Source organism: Labrus mixtus, chromosome 1, assembly GCF_963584025.1.
Source record: "Labrus mixtus chromosome 1, fLabMix1.1, whole genome shotgun sequence".
Taxonomy (NCBI): Eukaryota; Metazoa; Chordata; class Actinopteri; order Labriformes; family Labridae; genus Labrus; species Labrus mixtus.
In genome coordinates this window covers 17,815,260-17,836,655 of record NC_083612.1, presented here as the reverse complement: position 1 = coordinate 17,836,655, position 21,396 = coordinate 17,815,260, and the positions used below count along the sequence as shown (strand labels likewise).

Here is a 21,396-nt window from a genome sequence, read left to right as displayed (position 1 = left end):
AGCTCTACAAAGCAGGCTGTCCATTTCTGCTCATAGTCTGGAACTGTCTCTTCAGTCAGAGGAGAGCAGAGGGCCAGTGTTGCTGCATGAAAATGATGAAATGAGCAACAGACCCAGTTGGTTTTGTCAAAGGGCTTTTTTTTTTTGTCTTTGAAGAAGTCCAGCAGGCACATGCACAGGTGTCTGTCGGTCTCAGTTTGGTTCTTTTATTATTGGCTGCTTCATTTTTCTGTCTCTCCGGTCACATTTTAGAAGGTGTGATGTTTCTAATCTATTCATGTGCTCTAGCCTGATAACAGCTGACCTTTAATAAGCTTCACAAGACATACGCCAACACCTTGATGCTAAATCCTAATTAACTATCATTTATCCTCCATTTGGAGATTTTTAAAGAAAGTATTCACTGCCTTGTCAGATGAATCAAGAAACCAATTCTCAGCTACTACTAAATAATAGTGCATATAAACTAAGTGCAGCAACATGACTTTGCCTTTGTCGTGGTTGGCATGAGAGGAAATTTCATTAAAAACACAGTATGTAAATTCTGCCGCCAGGGGGCTGTCATCTTAAACAATAACAAAAGATGTTGTGGGAATCATGGGAGTGACTCACTCTGTTACCTCACCCCCGCCCTGATGAAAATTAACTCTGAGTAGATGGGAGTCAAGACAAACGGGCGAAACAGACCTGAGGAAGAGAATATGTTTACCAACTATGTATCCAAGTATATTTGACATGACGTTTTTTTCATCACAACAGCACATAGAGCAACAGTACGGCAGCTTTCAATAGCAGTTCCCGCTTCTTATGCAGCGGTCTTTGACATAACATTTGGTGTTTCCATGGCAACGATAAACATGTTGTGTCTGTCATGGCGGCCGCCAAGAAAGACACGGTCTGTAAAAACTATAAAATGAGGGATTTCTCTGGCTTCCATAACTGTTGGAAATATCAAAGGTAATGTCAGTAATCAATATTTAATTCTAAAAATTTGATGAATTACACTTTTAATCTAACTTTTTAAACTGTCAACAATTAGGCCATGTTTTGCATAAATGGATGAATCACTTCTCCTATTTCTGTGCTCCCACCTATAGACCACATGTGTGAACATCTGTTTATTCAAGTGTAGATCCTACTGAACAATCTTTCATAATATGAGCTCCTTTACTGTATACCAAATGTTATTAATGGAATCACAAGCAAATACGCCCAAACAGTGATGTAAAAATCGTGAAGGTTATTGGGTAATGTGGTTGTCATGTGGGCAAGTTGTGGATTGCACTCTTATTATACCTGCTGTTTGGATTACCAGCTGAGTGTGACGTATTCTATACAAAACCTCCACTGAGTAAATGGTTAGCTGTCGAAATGATCCGGATGCAATAACATGGTCACCTGCTATACAAATGACCACCGGTTTAAAAGTCAGTGAAACAGAATTATAGGTTTAATGAAGAAATATCTGTGACTAAATCATTGGTACTGCATGAATCAATGTGTTAGACCACCTGTAATGCTGAACTTTGCGTCCAAGCAGCAATTATAAGTTACAGCTGCAGTTCCAAAAATCTTGTGTACGTTCCAGTAAACTGCTCCTCTGATGCCTTCTTATCCTGCCAGATACTCTGTCTCCTGACAGAGAACAAGCTGACCTGAGCTTTTTGATTTCCCATGTCAGCCATTGCACCGAACAACTCAAAATTCTGGGTGTGATAACTGCTGCTGTCTTTTTGAAACAAAGGGTCAGTCCTGAAGCTCCTCTGCTCGCTGGTCTCTTTTTCCACAACACAGCAGCCGGGCTGGACTCCTCTGAAATTTTAACTGCCAAACATATTTCATATTTGAAAAGTAACAGCCAGAGAGTTACAGGTTCTGAGCTATCAGATATCTCAGTGTGCACATATTACATTGGCCATCGCTTCTTCTTTCATAAAAAAAAAGAGCCAGTTTTAAAATTCTGCTGTATTTAGCAGCAAAACATGTCCCTAGTCACGACCATCAGCTCCGATCATCATTGATCCCACAGCTAGAAACTTTATGTCCTGCTAGAAAAATCAACATGTTTCTTCTCAGATAAAAACATCCAGGAGTCACTTTCGACTTAAAAAAGACAAGAGGGCAACATTTCTCACTGAAATAACAAAAAAAATCACCTTTTAAATGTTCTACAAAGCAGCCCTGTAGCCTGCAGACTGGGGTTTATTGATCCACACTCAGTATACTCCAAACTGAGACATGGCTGTTGTACATGTGCTGTTCTCTTGCTGGTAATTGTAGGCAATCCTTAACTATTAAAGAATGGCTTTCACCTCAATTCATTTGAATGCTTAAAGCTGTATTTCACACGCACTGATTTTCTAATTCATTAAATTATTATTATTGTTGAGTGATTAACATCTAATAGCTCAGATGTTCTTCTTTTATAACAATGTGGCATTAAGCCTGGTCCACCTCCAACAAGTATGAAAAGCCTGGACAAACGGGAAAAAGACCTCCACTCATAAGGAATAACGACATTATCCTTGTTGTGGCCTTCTCTGAAAATCTTTAAGGATGATATTATATTGTTTGTATTAAAATACACAGACTTTTATGTGCTTCTGTCTACACTGAGCGTTATCTATCAGGTTAGTGGAGTTAGGGCAGAGCAACCTTCAAGTATCCTTTTTTATTAAAAATGCATATTTTTTTTAAAACCGCCTTTTTGTAAATGTTGCTTTGATTTAGCTGCTGTGTCTTCTGCTCTTACAATTTGTGCTACTTTTAAAAGATGCTCTGCTCTTTCATTCAATTTCATTCTGTAATTGGGAGACGTATGAGTCATTTGAAAGGACTGACGGGCTGCTGGTGCATTCTTCGGAGGCAGTTAAATCTTTGTTCTGAAACACAGTGAGTCACCGTGGATCACGTTGTTTTTGTGAAATCGATTAAGATTGGCTTCGTTAATGGCCCATGTGTGTTCTTGGGCAGAGAATCACTTGTTGTTAACAAGGATGTCAGCAGGCGCCAATCATAGTGTTTAATCATGGCTTCAGTGAGCTAAAGCTCCTCTCCCACTCTGTTTACATCAGTGAACAACTACAGTGACAAGCAGGCAGATGTACACTGGACAGAAATGTAGCAAACAGCATGAAGAAGAGCTTATGGCACATACAAGTTAAAGAAGAAGTGTATGGAGATACAATCAGCAAGTCAAATCTTTTTTGGATTTGCTTGAGTGTGTCTTGTTTAATACGGTTATATCAATGCTATTCACAGTCAACATTTGACTTGCAGTTAGAATAAAGCAGATGACTCTGACCTGTGAAAGTGATTTTGAAGTTACTGGACCTACATTTACATGAAATGCCGGAGAGATGCCCTGCATGTTTATAGAGATCAACAACCACTTGACACCACTTCCAAGACTCTGCATAAGCTTGTTTGGAAAAAGGCTTTAATTCAGTCAATACACACAGAAGATGAGGGAAGAGATTGGAATGCTTGAACTGTACTTAAAAGCTTTTTTGTACCTTGTCAACGGAAAATTCATGTTTAGAGGAGATGTGTTTGTTCAATGTACGGGAGTTGGATGCACATAAAATATTTGTTATATTTGAGGGAGATTTTAGCTTAAAGGAAGAATGTACAACTTTTTGAGATTTGTAGATGTCGCCCCTAAGCACTAGCATGAATGCAAAACAAACTGCTATTTCGCTGCACCTCCGCAATATTAACAGCCTCCGTGCTCCTCCAGCGACACACCTCCAACCCCCACTCGAGTTCTCATGGACAAAATTGCAGCTTGAGCTGTATTTGACTGTGGCCTGTTTTTGTTGTGCTAATGTTAGCATACTTCAGTAAGGGAAGGAATGACCGTGATCTAGAAACACTTACATGACATCAAAATAAAAGTGAGTAGGCTATGTTATTCTTTCTTTCTCTAGTCCTTGACTAAAACAGCTTCTTATTCAATATCGACAGTCATGATTCAGAAAGACATTTACATAGAAAATACTTGATTTCTGCTGTATTTATGTGTAAGTTGTCGCACATTCTTCCTTTAAACCACCCAGAACAAATCAGCCCAAAGAATATATGAATATGTCAGTCAAATCAGTTTTGTTTTTGTCATTAAGTCTACCCTCACTGATAACATGTGAAACACGGTAGCCTATAAACAAAAGCTCTCTCTGTACAGTAAATACAGCTCAACAGCACCACAAACTACAACATGTTTTATGACTATACAGTTGTATCAATATCAGGTTTAAGGACAAATTAAGAGTATAACCCTCTTCATTTATTGAAGGACTCTCATATCAGTTCGAGTTGGTTTAAGCTATGTGTGCCAAAAACCTGCAGCAAGTAATAAGTAAAAAAACAAAAACACAAAAAAACTGTTGTAATGAGTCTGGAAAAACCTCCCATCCCTGTCTTCATTCTCTTCTACCCCTGAACCTACAGCTGATACTATCTGTTATTTAGAAGTTTCTGTAGAGCAGCTATCTAAGAGACGAGGCGAGACAGTGAAGGTTCAGCTGTGTCTGATCCTGCAGCCGAAGCAGCACAGACGCATGAAAGCAGCAACTATACGCTGGAGCCAGACTCACTGCCCTGAGCGCTTGTGTAAAGACTAGTGGTTTGTTTTTCACAATTCACCCCAACTACTGTGTACAGTAGTTGTATGTTTGCATAGATGCGTATGTGTGTGTGTATCCTTGCGCGCGCGCGTGTGTGTGTGTGTACGTGTGTATGTACGTGCCTGTTTGTGTGCTTACATGTTTGCATTTATTTATGAACTAATGTTTGTTTACTGCTGGAGCTGTGCTTATGCTGAACTCTTCACATTGCTTATGTGGACTGTATGCTCTGTTATTCTGACTGAACACTCTATTATTCTTGCATAAGCATCAGATGAATCATAAATTGATTGATTTACTTCTGTTTGTATTAATTAGTTATCCCTCCTCCTTGCCTCCAGCTCATCTGAAGTATTCATGTCAGCAGTGACTCTGTTTCCAGAGCAGACCAGATCAATTTCACATGACTGTCTCTACATTTTAAAGGTTAAGTCAAATAAGCTGGCACGGTCTGATCAGATCCATATTTTGTTGTTGGTGCCAGGGTGCTTTGGGCAATCATGAATCAGAGCCACACCAGCGTGTGTTAAAGCTATCCAGCTTTGGTGTCTCAGTGACAGGATTACCACATCAAATGTGTGGACAGTCTCCTGCAGTGGCATCCTGTTGGTGCAGGCCCTTTCATGTCCTGTTAAGACCCGAGGCCTCGCCGTATGTACTCGCCCAAATCCCCAGTGTAACTAGTACATGATGAGGGTTGAGTGTGTCTATGTGTGAGTACATGTCCTTTTATAAATGTGGTTACATGTGATTAGGATTATCTCTCTTTTAATGGCTATCACTGCTGTCCACGTTTACTTTAAATGAGTAACGAGGGCTTCCACTTTAACTGAACAGTCAAAAATATCGTGAATGAAATCAACCAGATGATTATCAAATATGTTTTTGAGGTTCTCAAGTCCAATAGACTTGGCCAATAGAAAGCAATGATCAGAGCGTTTCCATAATTCCTGTCTGAATGATGGCATGACTTACATAATAGTATAACAATACAGATGCATGTGCAACATAAGGAGGTAAAGCTAGTGCAAGTGGACAACCCCTCCTTTTTTTGTGTGCAAAAGTTAATCACAAGAGAAAGTTGTCTTATGTTGTATGTCTCCTCATACCAAATAAAATAAATAAAGCAGTACTCCTTGTGAAAAATTAGTTTTTAGTAGCCATGGCTGTGCAATTAGACATATTATGAAAAACACTCTTTGGTTAGTTAGTCTACTTAGTTTAGCCTAATATAAGCATTGTGTTACCAAGGACAAAAAATCAGTCATTCTTTTAAACAGGATAAACTATAGAGGAAGGCAGGGTAAGGGTTTAAAAAAATCAGGCGGAGATTTTGGAAACGTAAGACAACAGGAAATAGATTACAAGCTGTAGGTGTGAAACTGGGAGTTTAAAAACATGAAAAGAAAACTGTTACACTAAGAAGAAATACAGAATTCTGCAATGGGATTATAACTCTACAAAGGGATTATAACAGATCAATTTTTAATGTAAAGCCAGCATAAAAAAAGTCTCATAAAATAAATGGCTAAGAAGAGGTGACTCCAATGAAATATATAAATCCAATGAAACACTTTCAAAATAAATGAGCGACATTATTCAGAGATGATAATGCTGTTTGGGTGGGACAGGGGAAAAGGGAAAGGGGCGAGTAGTCCTTTATGAATGTGAAAACGTTTTAATTAGATCACCAAAGGTTGAACTTTCTATTAACTGCCTATTTGTTAAAAACAGTAAATGTGAGAATCTCAGCTCAGGCTAACTCTGAGAACAACAGCTGGCAGATGTGTGACACAATTAAATATTTAGCATGCTGAGAAGTGGTTATATAACTCGTCAAATTTCCAGCAGCCTCCAGAAGCAGAGTTGATTTATACTTCATGTGGTTCTTCCTCGATTCAGTAAGGTCTTTCTTTCATGAGTCAAGATACGCCAAGATAAAGAGCTGCTAGCTGAGTTTCAACATCAGGCTTGGCAGAGCTAATCTGATAGCTCTCTATGTGGTCTCTAACAGAACAGCCATCAATCCCACATCCTTAACTGACCGCCAACCACAGCACATAGTGTCTGAACTAGACTGCTTTTATTGACAGCTGATTTGAATGATATAAGGGCTTTCACACTTGCAGAAATGTCTTGAAAAACTCAGGATATTTCCCAGAGGAGCTGTATGTGTGAACGCAAACAGCCCAATTTTTCCCTCGGACTTCACGCAGAGTTTCTCCTGCCAGACCTCTAGTTTTCTTTCCGCAGCAAGTCCGAGTGAGCTGATGTGAGAACGCCGCAGGATATTCTCCAAATAATTCACCTCGAGCCAATGGGGGGGGGGAGTGAAGTTTATATACTATTACTGCTGATGGGCATAGACTGTGTGCATACGACCACTATGATCTCTGTGCACGTTATTAAACGGCTTCATTATGTTTTCTGTTCGTCAGTATGTTGTTCTCTGTCTTTTGTGGATGTTGTCATTCCGTCGGCCTACACATAGCATTGATATAAAGTTAAATATTCTGTTGCTTCGTTACTTCCATGTTGTTTTTTTTTACATCACGTCTTACCTCAGGAGACCCCCCTCCCTCCCGTCTGACATCGATCGTCTCCAGCTGTGAGGAGCATATGTCAACAGCCAGTAGATATTTTCCAGAGTGCATATGTGGCAAAGGCTAAAAAGTCTCACGCACTCCCAGATGCCCATTGACTAAAGTTCTGCACCAAACAACTACAGAACAGTGAAGTACAAACAATCTAAATGTTTTGTATGGAGATATTATTGGTTCAAACTGTTTAAGATGTTTACATAGATCCAAAAAATGTGTACACGTCCAATTGATTCCATAGTTAATATGCACAGGTAAGCCTGTGACCCTGAGCTCATGGCAAACAAACCCTTGGCTCAGACTTTTTAAATTGTTTCTCACATTTGTTGATTGTCTGACACATATGTGCATTTTACAAAAATTGCATACAAGTGTGCTGTAAGCAACTGCAAACGCTTACAGCAGGTGTCACAGGTTTCTTTTCACTTCTTATCCAGTTTCATTCATGCTGCTGTGTTAGAGAGATTTTTGGCATCTTCAAATTTAGAATGCAAGGAATTTTTCAGGCATTTTGTTTGTCTGACCAAAGTAACCTGCAAACATTAGCTGGCAGGCTAACTAATAGTTTACACACTACAGTAGTTACGTACTGTATAGTGTTACTTTCTGAGGCAATGATCCTTTAAGAAGCAGTAATTTATTTTCTGTGTGTAGCAACCTACGTTCCAATAATCCTCTCACAGGACAGACACATCCAAATGTGATACTACAGCAGTACAAATGATTCTATGAAAAGACCAATGTTAGCAATCCTTTTTCTTCTTTTTTTTGTCAACACAACTCAAGCCTAGTTTGTTACCCAAGATAGCAGTTGTGTTGTCTGTGTTGATTTACAAGATTTCATCCAAACCTAATTTTTCTTAAACTAAATAACACAATTCAAATTCTTAACACTGCACTGCAACAGTATGAGTGACAATCTATCATGCAATAACAGAGAGATACTGCTCCTGATGTTCATGTACTTTACTAAGATCATCAAGAGAAGATGATTCTAAAAGATGATTCTCTGGTTTACTGTCTGATCTTGGATTGAGAGTGTTCATTTAGGTGATTTTAACTCACAAAGGTGATGTCATTTGACACATTTACAGCAACACACTGTGCTGCTGAGTTAATATGCTAAATGTGTTCTAACACATTCAACTTAGCACTGGTGAAGAAAAGTGCATGAAAGCTGTTTTACTTATAGTGTTAACATGATTAAATGTATCTGTGCACTGTTTAGAATATGCAGTACCTCTGACAAAGTGTAAAAAGGTTAAAGGTGCACGTCATCATTTCCCTGTGTTCAAATCTGTACATGTATTCAGAGATCTGAGAGAATGTGTTGCAGCAAAGTCTGATATAAAAATATGCGGTACTCTCAGCTTGTGACTGCCTTGTTGTAAGTGTTTGGTAGCACATTACTAATGATGTTCACAGTTTTCAATTAGAGTCCAATAACAAGCCTCCCTGATCCCTGAGTACAAACGGTTCTGTCAACTTTTTTTCATTCAAGCAGCAGTAGTGCAGTTCAGAGATAAACATTAAGTGAAAGTCTGAAAAAAGTATAATTAACCTTAATGTTAAGATACAATGGGAGCTCTGTTTTCACTCCTGGAAAATCCTTCAACCAATGTGAAGAGGCCTGAGATGAAAGGCTTCAACTTTTGCACATCAGACACAAGATTGAGTAGCTTATTTATTGAAATGATTACTTGCTCATTGTTTTCAGGGTGTGGAATTGGTCGTGTGAGGTGTGCACATCCTTGAATGTTTGTTTTATACTTCAGGATAGTTAATTTATTTCTAACCTCCAAAGTACTTTAACTGTAACTGAACCCTGAGTGAACTCTTAATTTCACTAGTTTGAACAACGAAGGTTAAAGTTCAAGCGGGACAGACAGGTTTACATGGAGCAACAAATATTAATATCTCAGTGTTTTGTCTTTGATTCCATTTTGAAAAAGCTTTCTTTAGCGACCGGGCTGTAAGATTTAGCATAAAAGCATTGTAAGCGGCATTACATCAGAAGCTGTTTTTGAAATATATGGGCATAAATTGTACGAGACATATTTTGCAGTCTTTGCTTTCAGAGCCTTGAAAAATGCAGCAGCAGAAATTGGTTGGAGTCCAAAACAATTTACAGAAAAAATTGCAACTCTGTTGAAAGCAATAGATTTTCAAAGAGAAGGTCATGACCCACCAACAACAGCCTTTCTTTCCAAAATATATTTAAACACTAACACTCACGCTCTCAAAGACACATACACACACACACACACACACACACACGGCGTCGTCATTTGTCTAAGACAGGCTCAGTTTTCTGCTTCATTTTGTTCAGTAATCAGGATAGAACATCTGGATGCTACATTGGTTTCTTGTTTTTAAGCTAAAAGTTTATACCTGGGCTTCTAATAGAGAGCTGTATGAATCTTTAACACTGTATTTTTCAACACAGGAAGTTGGTTATTTAGCTTAGCATCAGCACTTTTGAAAATGTTTTGGTAGTTTTCTTTTATTTTCTAATTGAAAAAATATTGTACAGTTTTAATTAAAAAAGATATTAAAAGGTAATGATAGTTTTAAGAAGACAGGTCTTCATAGCCCTATTCAGACTGTCGTTTCAAGCTGCGATATTTACGGCCCTTTGATTTCACCGTCAATCTGAATATCCCGGAGGCATAATGGTGGGACAAAGTGATCCCACCTCTGTACCGTCTTTGGAGGTAGTAACAGATGCATTACAGAGGCGAGATGGTTTCAGCAGAGCCAGCGACTGGGCACAGTGCTGTGTGTGTGTTCATGTCTGTGTCTCTGTGCAGCTACTGCTGTTTTGTTCTTCCACAACGCCGAAATGCAATGTGAATTCACAGACTCAGACACCAATATTATGCCGTTGCAGAATTAATATGAATGTACAAAGACATGACAATGGCTGGGCATAGTAACGGCACTTTAGAAAAAAAAAAGCAAAATTTGTATCCATATTAGTCAGGATTTGTGTTCTCTGTCTTCATCGCTGTTATGTTAACGATATCAAACTGACAAAATCAACACAATGTGCTTCTGTACGTGCTAAGTCCTCCCCCCGGCCTGTTCACGGGTCAGCCGCTCAAACTTCTTGTTGAGTCCAGATGGAATCAGTCGGGGGTGACTGCTTGTACCAAGTATCAAATTTGAAAATCCAAGTCTGTCTTGTGTGCATCACAGATGAACACAATATGGATGGAAGGGGACCAGAAGCAAAAAAAAAAAAAGGGGGGGAGAAGAACTCCAGGCGGTCCTTCAGTACTTTTCTTCTGATGGAATAAATAAGAAAAAGGAGTTGAGCAACTACACAAACTTTTGCCGCTGCATGAATGTTTAAAATCAGAATGTGTCACAGTTGGACACAGAGGCAGAACTATTTGGGCATGTGGTATTTCCTGTTTGTTTTACCTTTTTTGGTTCAAGAGCATGTGTCACTGAGATGTTTTATAACAAGAATGTTCTATAAAATATTCAAACTGTCTCTTTTAATTTATTTTCTGCCTTTTTGTAGTTGTTTAACTGAAAGTGCTTGAACACACTTCATATTAATTCTCAGAGCTTTGAAGGTTGTGTCTACTTTATCAGACAGCTTATGAGTGGATTCTCTTCTCTGCAGAGAACAAAATTATCATCCTGATGTATTTCTGTCCTCTGTTTTGGCCCATGGCAGGTGATAGACATCAAAGAGAAGCTGAAGGAGTCCAAGCGGTTCTGGACCAACCTGCCGGATGACATCTGTGCCAAAGGCAAGCTCACCGAGTCTGATGAGGAGCAATGCTGGAACAGCCACACGAAGGGCAGGTGAGGACTTCTGCTCCTCTTTTATAACCACAGCAGAGTCAACGCACTCTCAGGTTATCACATTCTCCCTGCCGAGGATTTAAATAACCACAGTGTGTTCCCGGATTAATTCTCTCACTGTAAGTACAATGGTTAGCGCTTATAGGAGGAACTTCTCTATAAGCTCTGAGACTCTAATTCCCAGAGGACTGTGGAGTTTCCTGCCCCTCTTATCACCGCTGCAGTGTGTAGATACCCAAGCCATACAGTAGATTGGACACTGAGTTGTTTTCTCTGAGAGTGAACTAGAGACGCTGGCAGAGAAAATACGCACTCACTGTAGCCCTCTCCAAGTATTAAAAAATCACCAGCTGGTGCCTTAAAATACATGTTAATTCTATTGTTTGTGCCAGCACCTTTTTTAAGCATGTCTCTAAATCTGGAAGGTAAACTGATGCTTAGAGCTAAGAAAATGTCAGCAAGAGCCAGGAAATGTTAGGAGTGTTATGAAATCCTTGGATTCTCCTGTTACTTAACATAAATAATGCAGACTCCTGAATAACATTGAATAATACTCTGTTTTTGTTATTTAAATTATGTTGAAATGAAATAGTAAGGCTTCAAGACATGTGCACACAAGCTATGTACACAAGCAGTACATAGCTTCTATTAAAACACTCCCTGCAAATAAATTAATCATAATCAAATTGTGAACAGCTTTACCAATGTACAGAAGATGTGAACCAAATAAATCACAGGTTATGTTCATTTGTAGCTCATTAGGTTCAAATGCATGGACTCTTTTTTCAATGTGTTTTTTGTTGCTGTGTGATGAGCAGATTACCTCTTATTATGTTCCACTGATGAATGTTTAAAGCTAGATTAAAAGTTATTTTATGAAACTTAATTACTTTTATTTCTCTTTTTTTTAAAAGCAAGACTACAGTGGAATTGAGCTTGTATTGACATTGTAATCTACTAAACTCTACATTATTTAAAGATGCTTCATGAACACTACATAGAGATTTTCAGTGATTCAAGTTTTGTGTCATTGTGTCCAGATATTTCCCTGAGGTGGTGAAGGAGGGTCTAACTAATCAGCAGAACAACCCCGAGGTGGATGTGGATATCACCAGGCCAGACACACTGATACGACAACAGATTATGGCACTTCGTGTCATGACCAACAAGCTGAAGAATGCCTACAACGGGAATGACATCTACTTCCAAGACTCCAGTAAGTTCCCCAATTCTGAAGTTGTTTGGAAATGCAGGTGGAGCCAAATATAACAATACTATTTTTTTTAAACTTTTAAAGAAAAGTTTCTCTATTGATTTCTCGCACTGCCTGCTGGTTTTGATTTCTAGCACACCTTTCAAAAACTCAGAAAAACAGCAGAGCAGAAACATAAACTGTTATTACTGAAATAAAATCTCAGGTGACATTCATACAGTAGCTCATCATACAGATCCCCAGGATGCAATAGTGTTGTACTGCTGAAAGAGTGCCATTATTGGGACAATAAATAGTGGTAGGCACGGTGACACAGACAATGATAGACAGCCACGACTATGTTTTGGAAGATGTACAACTCGAACACTGCCAAGACAGAAACTGTTCTTGATTCGGTGGATCCCATTTAGCCGACAACTCAGAGGATTCTCGGGCTGAATAATTGCTGACACTAAATGTTATGCCTCAACTCAATTTGTATTGCTGTCATGTTTGTTTTTGTGGCATGAGTTGTATTTGCTCCCAACATCAGAACCCCTTTGCTGGAGCAACTAAAACTGTTTCATACAGTAGGTCAATATCTCACAGAGGCAGACGGAAAAACCTACTTCCGCCCTTAAAAAAAACATTGAAAACATTCCAAAAATAATATGGTTTGCTTACTACTATGAGGCAGATGCTAACAATATATAATTGGCCTGAAAAGGGTTTTAATTTTGTTTGTCTAATTATCTACAAAGCTAGCTAACCAACCTGAATTTTGTCTGTTTTTGCTGCTGAAGGAGCTAGCGAACGAAGTTTGATTTGGTTTTATATTGTTAAAGGAGCTAGCTAACAAAGTGTAACTTGTGTTTGTGTTGTTAAATCAGCTAGCTAACCAAGTTCAATTCGTGTTTTTGTTGCTATAGGAGCTAGCTGACATACATTATTTTAAGTATTTTTTGCTATAGGATCTAGGTAAAAATGTAATATGTGCTAGCAAATAACTGTAATTATGTTTTTGTTTGTTTTTTTCCCCCCAGCAGCAAGCTAACAAACTATGACTTGTGTTTTCTTGCTGCAGGTGATGAAGGAAGTAGTTCTGGCAGTGGCAGCGGCTGCACTGACGGCTGCACAACAGAGTTAGTTTTTGTTGGAACAGAAGCTCCGGTGATTGGAGCTGACAGAAGCGATGAAAGAGCAGCAGCAGCAGCCGCAGGAAAGTCGCTATCACGCGAACCCTCCCTACTGCTGGTGATGTTTGCTCTCACGCTCTGGGCAATGCAGACTCAATGGAGATAATACACGGGTGTGGCCAGAAGATTGACTTTAATACTGTTGCATACAGTATGTTTAACAGCGAGTTGTACAGCTGTTCCCTCACTGGACATGTAGAACCTCCTGGAAACCTGTGGAGAACAGCTTACTGTGTGAGATGGTCGGACTGGAAGTGAGGGCAGTGCTGCATCCTGCTCGTCCCCCAAAGAATGCTCGGTGCCATCACTGAACCAGCTTTCATGTCGCTGAAAAAAAAAGAAAATGTGTTTTTTTTCTTCTAATTAAATTAAAGTGGGATGTGGAGAAGATGCTTCTCTTTTAGACAGTGAAAACCATCTGACCCGAAGTTTCAGACAAAGGGGAATCTATTTTTCCTTTGTATGATGACGTTGTGAAAATTATTTTACCCTTTTCGTCTTGTCCCCCTATGAGAGAAGGAGACAGTCTTACTGTGTGCATGCATGGAAATGATGTTAACTGGGAAAAAAAAGTGTTTTTATTTCTTTTCTTTTTTTAATGCAGGCTACACAGTTTGGGATTGGTCAGCACACGATTGTACAGCGCTAGCAGTTCACCTGGTTTTCCCTTTGGTTGTATCAGTGTGGCTTCAGGAAGCAGCAGTTCTTACAGCCACTTTATAGTTGCACATTTGATTTTCTCTGAGTAAGTGCTAATGTAACGCACCGAGAGAAACGACTTTGCACAGATTATTTTTGTCGGCGTCATAAGTTTATAAAGCTACACCAGAAACATCCAACCCATAGAGAGAGAAGATCTATATTTTCAGATCATTGAACTGATTGTATTGTACTTATTAACAGTTGCAGTATGTATTTCACTGGGAGGTATACTGTAGGCCTAATGTGATCTTATTGGTTTAGTTAACGACTACATTTTGGTTATGTATTATTTGTTTTTAAAAGATATTGGATCACCTGTAAAATTATAAAACAAGAGCTTCTGCAATGACCCTAAGCCTGCTCATGATAATTAGCTACCTGATTTACTCTCTATTTTGGGTTCATAAAATTAATTTTTACAGTTCATATATTTCATTGGTATTCCTCAGAGGACTCAGATCATATAAGTGATATTAGCTTAATGTTTTATGTTTCATTTATTTTCTTGGCCCCCATGTATTCATTGTTTGTTTGTTTTTGTCTTTGTTTGTTTATATCACTTCATGGACACCATGTAACCCTAGTCCTGTGAGGGACACCTCTGTCAGGGAGACACCTCTGTAACACTATTTGTGGTTCTACCCACTCAAATATCATCTGGCAACCCAATGAAACTTGCTAATTTGAACAGACCCACCACCCCTACAGGCTATAGGTGATATTTGTTGTTGTGTTTTCCTACAAAGTCAGCAACTCATGAAAGCAACAGCATTTCAAGGTCAGAGATTTCTACTGTTCTTGTAGAACTGAGGTGACTATTCATGACCTTCTGTATTCCATTTCCTAAAGGCTTCTTTCTCCAGCAGGATGCAGAAGCCGTGGGAGAAATAGCTAGCGGTCCACCAACGCAACTTGATGGCTGTGACCTCTAGTGGCTCAGAAAAATGTCTCCGAGATGTTACAGTGTACTGTAGAAACAAGTAACTGTGGGGCAAATGGTCACAGTTTCACCAGAAAAAAAGGCAGTGGAAGCAGTCATCCTTGAGCTGGGATGTGCCTGGAGGATGAAATTTCATCAGCTCACAAGTACCTGAATTGCTTTCATATAGCATATAAAGAGTCTCTTGTCTCAACAGGGGGCTCTCCCTTACCCACTAGTGTAATAAATTAACAGCTGCTGTGAGCATCTCAAAGAGAATGTGCTTTTCATGTAGCATACCAAAGCAAGCATGGGACAGAAAATATTCCCTTTCTGTCCCAGCATCTGCGATGAGTGAGAATAGATCAAGCTGCAAAGCCCCAAAATGGAAAAATATCTGATGAGCTTAGGCTATAATAATAGGTGAGGGTATATTTAGACAGAACACTACACGTTGCTTAAGTTTGCCCCAGCATTATGGATGTCGTCACAGGATTAATCTTGAGGAAAACCTTTCCTCAGTGAGTTTATATGACTCACAAGGGAGACTTAAAAGTACCACAGGAAGCTCCCACTTTAGAACAAATGGGAACACATTTGACCTCAGTTGCCTCACTCCCTGCTGAAACCACTTCAGCAGAAAGGGACTGAACAGCAGCCTCCCACCAAAAAGTAGCATGACACAATAAAATATATGATGCGTAAACCTTAATTATTGACTGCAAATGACCTCTGAACAAAACTTTGGAAAAGAAAGTGCTGAACTTCTCAATATCAAGGTCCATCCCAAAGTTGAATTGTTCAACTTGCATGATTATGACCTACAGTAATGATGGGAAAAAGAATGAAAAGGGGCACCACCAGCCTGATCCGAGTAAGAATCCCAGAACACTTTGCAAAGAGAAGTGACTGCTTGCAATACACAATGATGGGATTCAAACGCGTCAGGTTGCGTGCAGTGGGTGATGGTTTTGGTTGCAGTTGTTGTCATGACAGCGCATCTCAGCATATTATATTGGTACATTGGTTTCACCGGTACAGGACGCATCCCACTTTACGGATGTAAAAATAGGAATTAAAAGGGTTTTTTCGAAACCAAATTTTACGCTAACTGATTATCTCAATGTACCCACACTCAAATGGAGATGTATTAATACACATTTTCTGGAAATGTGGTTAAAATTTCTGTTACATTTGATGAAAAGTTGCCAAAAGTTGATTATTGCATAATGAGATAACATGAGAATTACCCGTATATAAAATTAAATATTGTAAAAATGATATATTTATATACGTTATTGGTCTCTGTTGCCGTTTTAGTCACTGTAAAGTGGACTCTGGGTTAGAAAGCAACGAGCATTGTAAAGATCTGGGATGGTGAAGCATTCCGATTGGCTAAAGAAGTACATGCGGATATCAATGCATGCTGCGGTCAAAGTTTGAGCGAGCCTGTTGAGCCCTTTAAATATCAACACCTGTGTTTATGTAACAGACAGCTGAACACAGGTTCACACTGTTTATGCCCTCTAAAAAATATTTCTTCAGATTATTAACCAGTGCTGTTGTGTTAACTATCAGATCATGATGTCTTTATTTGAGCACAGAGATCCCTCCATCCAACAGTTCCCAATATTAACTTTTCAACTGGTTTCAGTGTGTCAGAGAAATAGATGTATGATAGTTCGACAGGAAAGTCTTCAGCAGTAACTTTTAATGATGAGCTAAATATTTGATAACACACTAACTATAAGTGTCAGGCCTGACGTGCAGCTACAGTTATTCTAGACCGTTCAGATTCTTCCGACCGAGGTGTTCAGTCCATTTTTATAGCAGGATAAAAATGTTTTACAGTCCATGCAGTTACCTGTGTTTTTCTAAGCCCTTTTATTTAGCTAGTAAGCACAGTGTTGTTTTGCTCCCTAAGACTGGATTTGATTGGGCAGTAAACAAGTTGGATTCAGGTAATGTGCTGCTTGGTAATTCTATGAATGAAATAAATGTACAATAAGAGCAGAAGAGAACCATTGGAAGTATAAATTAGTGGGTAAAATAAATATATATATATATGTGTGTGTCTATAGTTAAAGGCATCCATATAAAGTCAGTGATTTGGTAATGAAAAACAATGTGGAGGCAGATATTTACGAGTGAGGGAAGTGAGGTTGAACAATCACTGCAGTGTGTGTTCAATAATAGGGCAGAAAGTTAACCGTGGTGCTTCAGATACTGGCATTGTTTAAATGTTAGCACCGCTGCCCTGCTCACTGAGGCTTCACCACTCTATATTTAAAAGTTTAAAAACTGCTGCCATATAAAGGATCAGTGCACCTCTAAGCACATCTAAAACAAGAGTTTAGGATGAGTGAGGATAAAGCAGGTCTTAACTGCTGCTCCCAAAACGTAGTCGAAAAAGTGAATAAAGAAAAGACTGGTACAGAAATAGGTCAAGTTTTTCCAAAGATCTCGATTCAGTTCAAACAAGAGTCCTCTCTCATTACGACCAGAGGAACGTTTGCCATTTTCCACTCCCTGGTGTATTCCTCTCTCTCTCTCTCTCTCCTGACGAGCTGTGTTATAGCGGTCAGACACACAGTATCACTGTCTGAGCCGCTTCAATGCTTAACTTCATTTGTCTCTGAGACATTTTTTTTTGTCTTGTTCATTCTCCTTCACATTTGAAACAAACAGAAACAAAGACTAAAAATGTAGGTTGACTGAGGATTTTTTGTTTTTGCAGAATGTTTTAGAACAAAATGAGTTATGCAAGGTCTTTCCCATTTTGATGTTAATCGTTTGCTGCACTTTTTTGCTAAAAACATATGCTGTGAGTGTGGTACTGTTGTGATTTGCAAACAGATAACAAAGGAGCACATTAGGATTTGTGGAGCTGTCGGTGCACGCTGTTTGAAGTGTTTTTGGGGGAACTGAAGTTGATGGTTGTACAAGCAGACATGCCTTACCATTTTTAAAAGACGTAACTGGATTGCTTATTTGGCTTTTGTTACACATTCTTGTATACAGAAAATAATACAAAGGTAATAATAAACATTTATTAAAAAAATATTTGGTTGACTAGTTTTCTCACTTTGTCAGTGCTGTCCTGTCTCCATTTCATTTCTGACATTCTCGAGGGTCTAAGAGCCACAGAGCCACTCCAAGAGCCCTGGAAGTCACATGCACACCACATTCAAAATGCATGTTTTTAAAGAAGAAATTTACATGTTTACAACCTGGTACAAAAAAACTAAATAAGTCTGATTATTGGTTACTGGTTATTGTCCTTTATGAGCAATGTGTGTCATGCAGTTAGGCGCATAGCTGACCTGATTGACAGGCTGGCACAGTGTAACGCTTTGTCAGGAGGCTTAAAAACATGCCTCAGCTCAAGCTCTCATCTTGTCGTTAGGTTGACAGAAAGTTAGGCTAAAACAAGATTTTCAGCATGGCGGCTGCTGCTGATGAGCCTCCAGAGCCCCTTCAAGTAACAGATTAATATTTCGCCCATCGTTCCTTTAGTATTTACAGTCTATGGAAAAATTACTCATTGCCATTTTCAGGAAGAAAAACGTTTTTTTTTAACCCTTTAGAAACAATTTGGTTGATTTATTTGCAATGCTAGGTCACAAAAAAGGTTCTTCAATAAATGTAATCTCTCCAGTCCGTCCATTTAAACAATGGATTATAGTTTAAATAATAATACATTTTACTAAAGTCAGGAGGAAAGCTGAGCTAAAACTGTTTGTTTAACAGACCACTGCTTCCCTGTTAAAACCAAAAGGGTAAGTAAAACTGATAGACTGCACTGATCCTTTGATAAAGTCTCTTTAAAGTCTGTTTTTTATTATGGATTTGCATATTCTCATTAATCCTCCACCTTTCTCACCTGCTTTGTTTCTGTCATTTCTCTTCTTACATGATCCACACAGAGAGATATTCTTTCACAGATTACTTTGAACTTTAAGAAAGTAACAAAAAAATCAGTGGAGTTATTTTTGGAGAGATATCAGCTCCTGGATTATTGTATTCACAATATAATACTTTAATAAAGTGAATGTGCCATAACAAATCAGATGAATAGCACAATGTGTAATATATCACATTATATTAACACTCTGCTTCATTGGGTTACATTTATAGATCACAATATTTTGCAATAGATGAAAGATACTCAGGAAATAAGGTAAATACATCACCTCACCAGATGAGGATTAAGTGAAAGAGAAACAGTGTGTAGAGTGTAGAGCACAGTTGAGATGAAATGTATTTATTGCTACCAATAATCTATCAGTTGTCAAACGTGGCTCGGTGACATGTTGTCAGTCAGGGGAGGCAGCAGAATGTCTTGCACTGACAGAAAAAACCCAATACATCTCTGTAGCTCGCCCAAACATCCATTTATTCATTCTCACATGACAGCAATGGGGACGAGACGAAACAGCTTCACATCTGAAGCAGAATTATTCATTATGATTCCTTCTGTCTGAACCATTATTTATGGGCTTCAATTATGGAAAGGACCGAGCTTGAGACGTAATAACAAGAGTTTATAGATCCCAAAGACAAAGCTGAGCTTTTTCTATGTTGATACACTTGCTTAAGATTGAACCCTCTGTGACTGTTCAAAGAATGAATTCATCGTCTCTGTTCTATTCATCTGTAGAGCTGGAGGAGTACAGTGTGAGTGAACTGCAGCTGCATGATCTGATCTTCTGACAGAGATTTTAAATAAATAATTAAATAAGTGAAACCATTTGTCCTGCTTTTTAAAAAATATTTTAGCATTAAGAGAATTTGAATGCATTTTGTACAACAATGCAATGAGGATAAGAACTCATTTCCGTGATTGGTTGTTTTTGTAGCTGTTTTAACCAATGGAAGCCTGGAGTCCTGTAACCATCAGCCAGTAGTGATTATCATTTCATATTACTCTCTCACTCTCTACTCTCATCTGACAGTGAGTCATGGTCTAAATTAGTTTTTTTTGTTTGAGGAGCTGAATGATTATTCTTATGCTTTAACATGGCTTAAATTCAAGACTATGCCCTGAGGGTTAGGAACTGTCCAACTGTCCCACAAATGAAATCTTAGAGGTCCAAGAAGTGTTAAAATTATAAAAGAGCAAAAAGAGGTCATTCTAAAATAATGTTTTTAGATGCCTCTTTCTTTTATCAAAGGTGATGCTATTAAACATTTTGAAATAGGATATAGAAACATTCCAGGGATGAATTGGCCAAAATGTGTTGAAGAAAGTTTTGTAATTTATGACAGCAAGCTCATGTTTTTCTGACACCTTGAGGAGGAGTTAACATTCTACATTCGCAAAATACATGAAACACAGTGAGGGTTTTGTTCCTGATTCTGATGTATTCAGTGGAAAAAGCTTTCAAATGTGAGTCATGCCTCTTCTGGGAGCTGAGAAAGTTGCAGGTGTTGTGTTGAAGTCTGTTTCCCAGTCGATTATATTTACCTTCCACTTAACCTGCATCCAACCTTATCCTTACCTCCAACCGGCTATCTGTGCAAGTCCTGACCACAACCTCATACACGGTAAGCCTCATATCTAAAAATGGAGTTGGGTGGCATGGGAAGTAAGATTTTATAGGTTGAATTAATATACAGTATATATATTTTTAACACTTTTCAAGGGGAAACATATTGCCTGTGTCACTATCTCATATGGACAATTAAACTTCCATTAATCGTCTGAGGAATCATAGATGAAAGCACTATTTCTGTTGGTTCGCTACAAACACAAGCTGTTATTTATTCAGCAAACCTTTAATGGTGTCAGTTTGACAGAATTTTAAAATTTGGAAAAATTTAGAAAAATTGGTCTAAAAAGCGGAAAGCAGCAAGCTGAGTGAGTTCATGGCAACTTTACATTTTCAAAGAATCACGCAAACTTCAATTCAAAGGGAGGTGATGAGGGGGACGTTTTTTCAGAAAGCACATCTGTCTCGATTGTTTGTGAGTAACTGTGATACAGTTAGGCTTTTACACGGTATTAAGACAACCATACGAGGTTGGACCGGCACATTAAAATAGAAAGAGTTAATGGGCCTACACAGGCTTCTGCAGCCAGTTGATTATTAGCTTAGCTTAGCTTAGCATAAGGACGTAAACTTACAGGGAACAGGGATGAATATTTTTGAATTCTGTTATCACCTTGAAGTCACTTAGGATGGAGGGGACATGATAAAGGATAATTTAACAGCTTATGAGGATTGTGAGCTATCTGGCTGCTAGGTTTATTAGCATACAGACATGAGAGTGAAATGAGTTTTCATCAAACTCCTGAGCAAGAACTAACAAGAACATTTCCCACAAATGGCAACCCATAATG

The 21,396-nt window shown here is 38.6% G+C and overlaps 1 protein-coding gene across 2 annotated transcripts in view; it reads left to right on the top strand.

Moving 5' to 3' along the window:
- gpc6a (glypican 6a) overlaps positions 1–18,117 on the top strand; it is a 142,109-nt gene extending 123,992 nt beyond the window's left edge. For both annotated transcript variants that reach the window (XM_061036039.1, XM_061036030.1), the window contains 3 exons: positions 10,914–11,044; positions 12,085–12,260; positions 13,321–18,117. In XM_061036039.1, coding sequence (XP_060892022.1) covers positions 10,914–11,044; positions 12,085–12,260; positions 13,321–13,538 — 525 coding nt within the window. In that variant the 3' untranslated portion in view covers positions 13,539–18,117. The remainder of the gene's footprint in view (positions 1–10,913; positions 11,045–12,084; positions 12,261–13,320) is intronic.
- Positions 18,118–21,396: the final 3,279 nt, after the last annotated feature.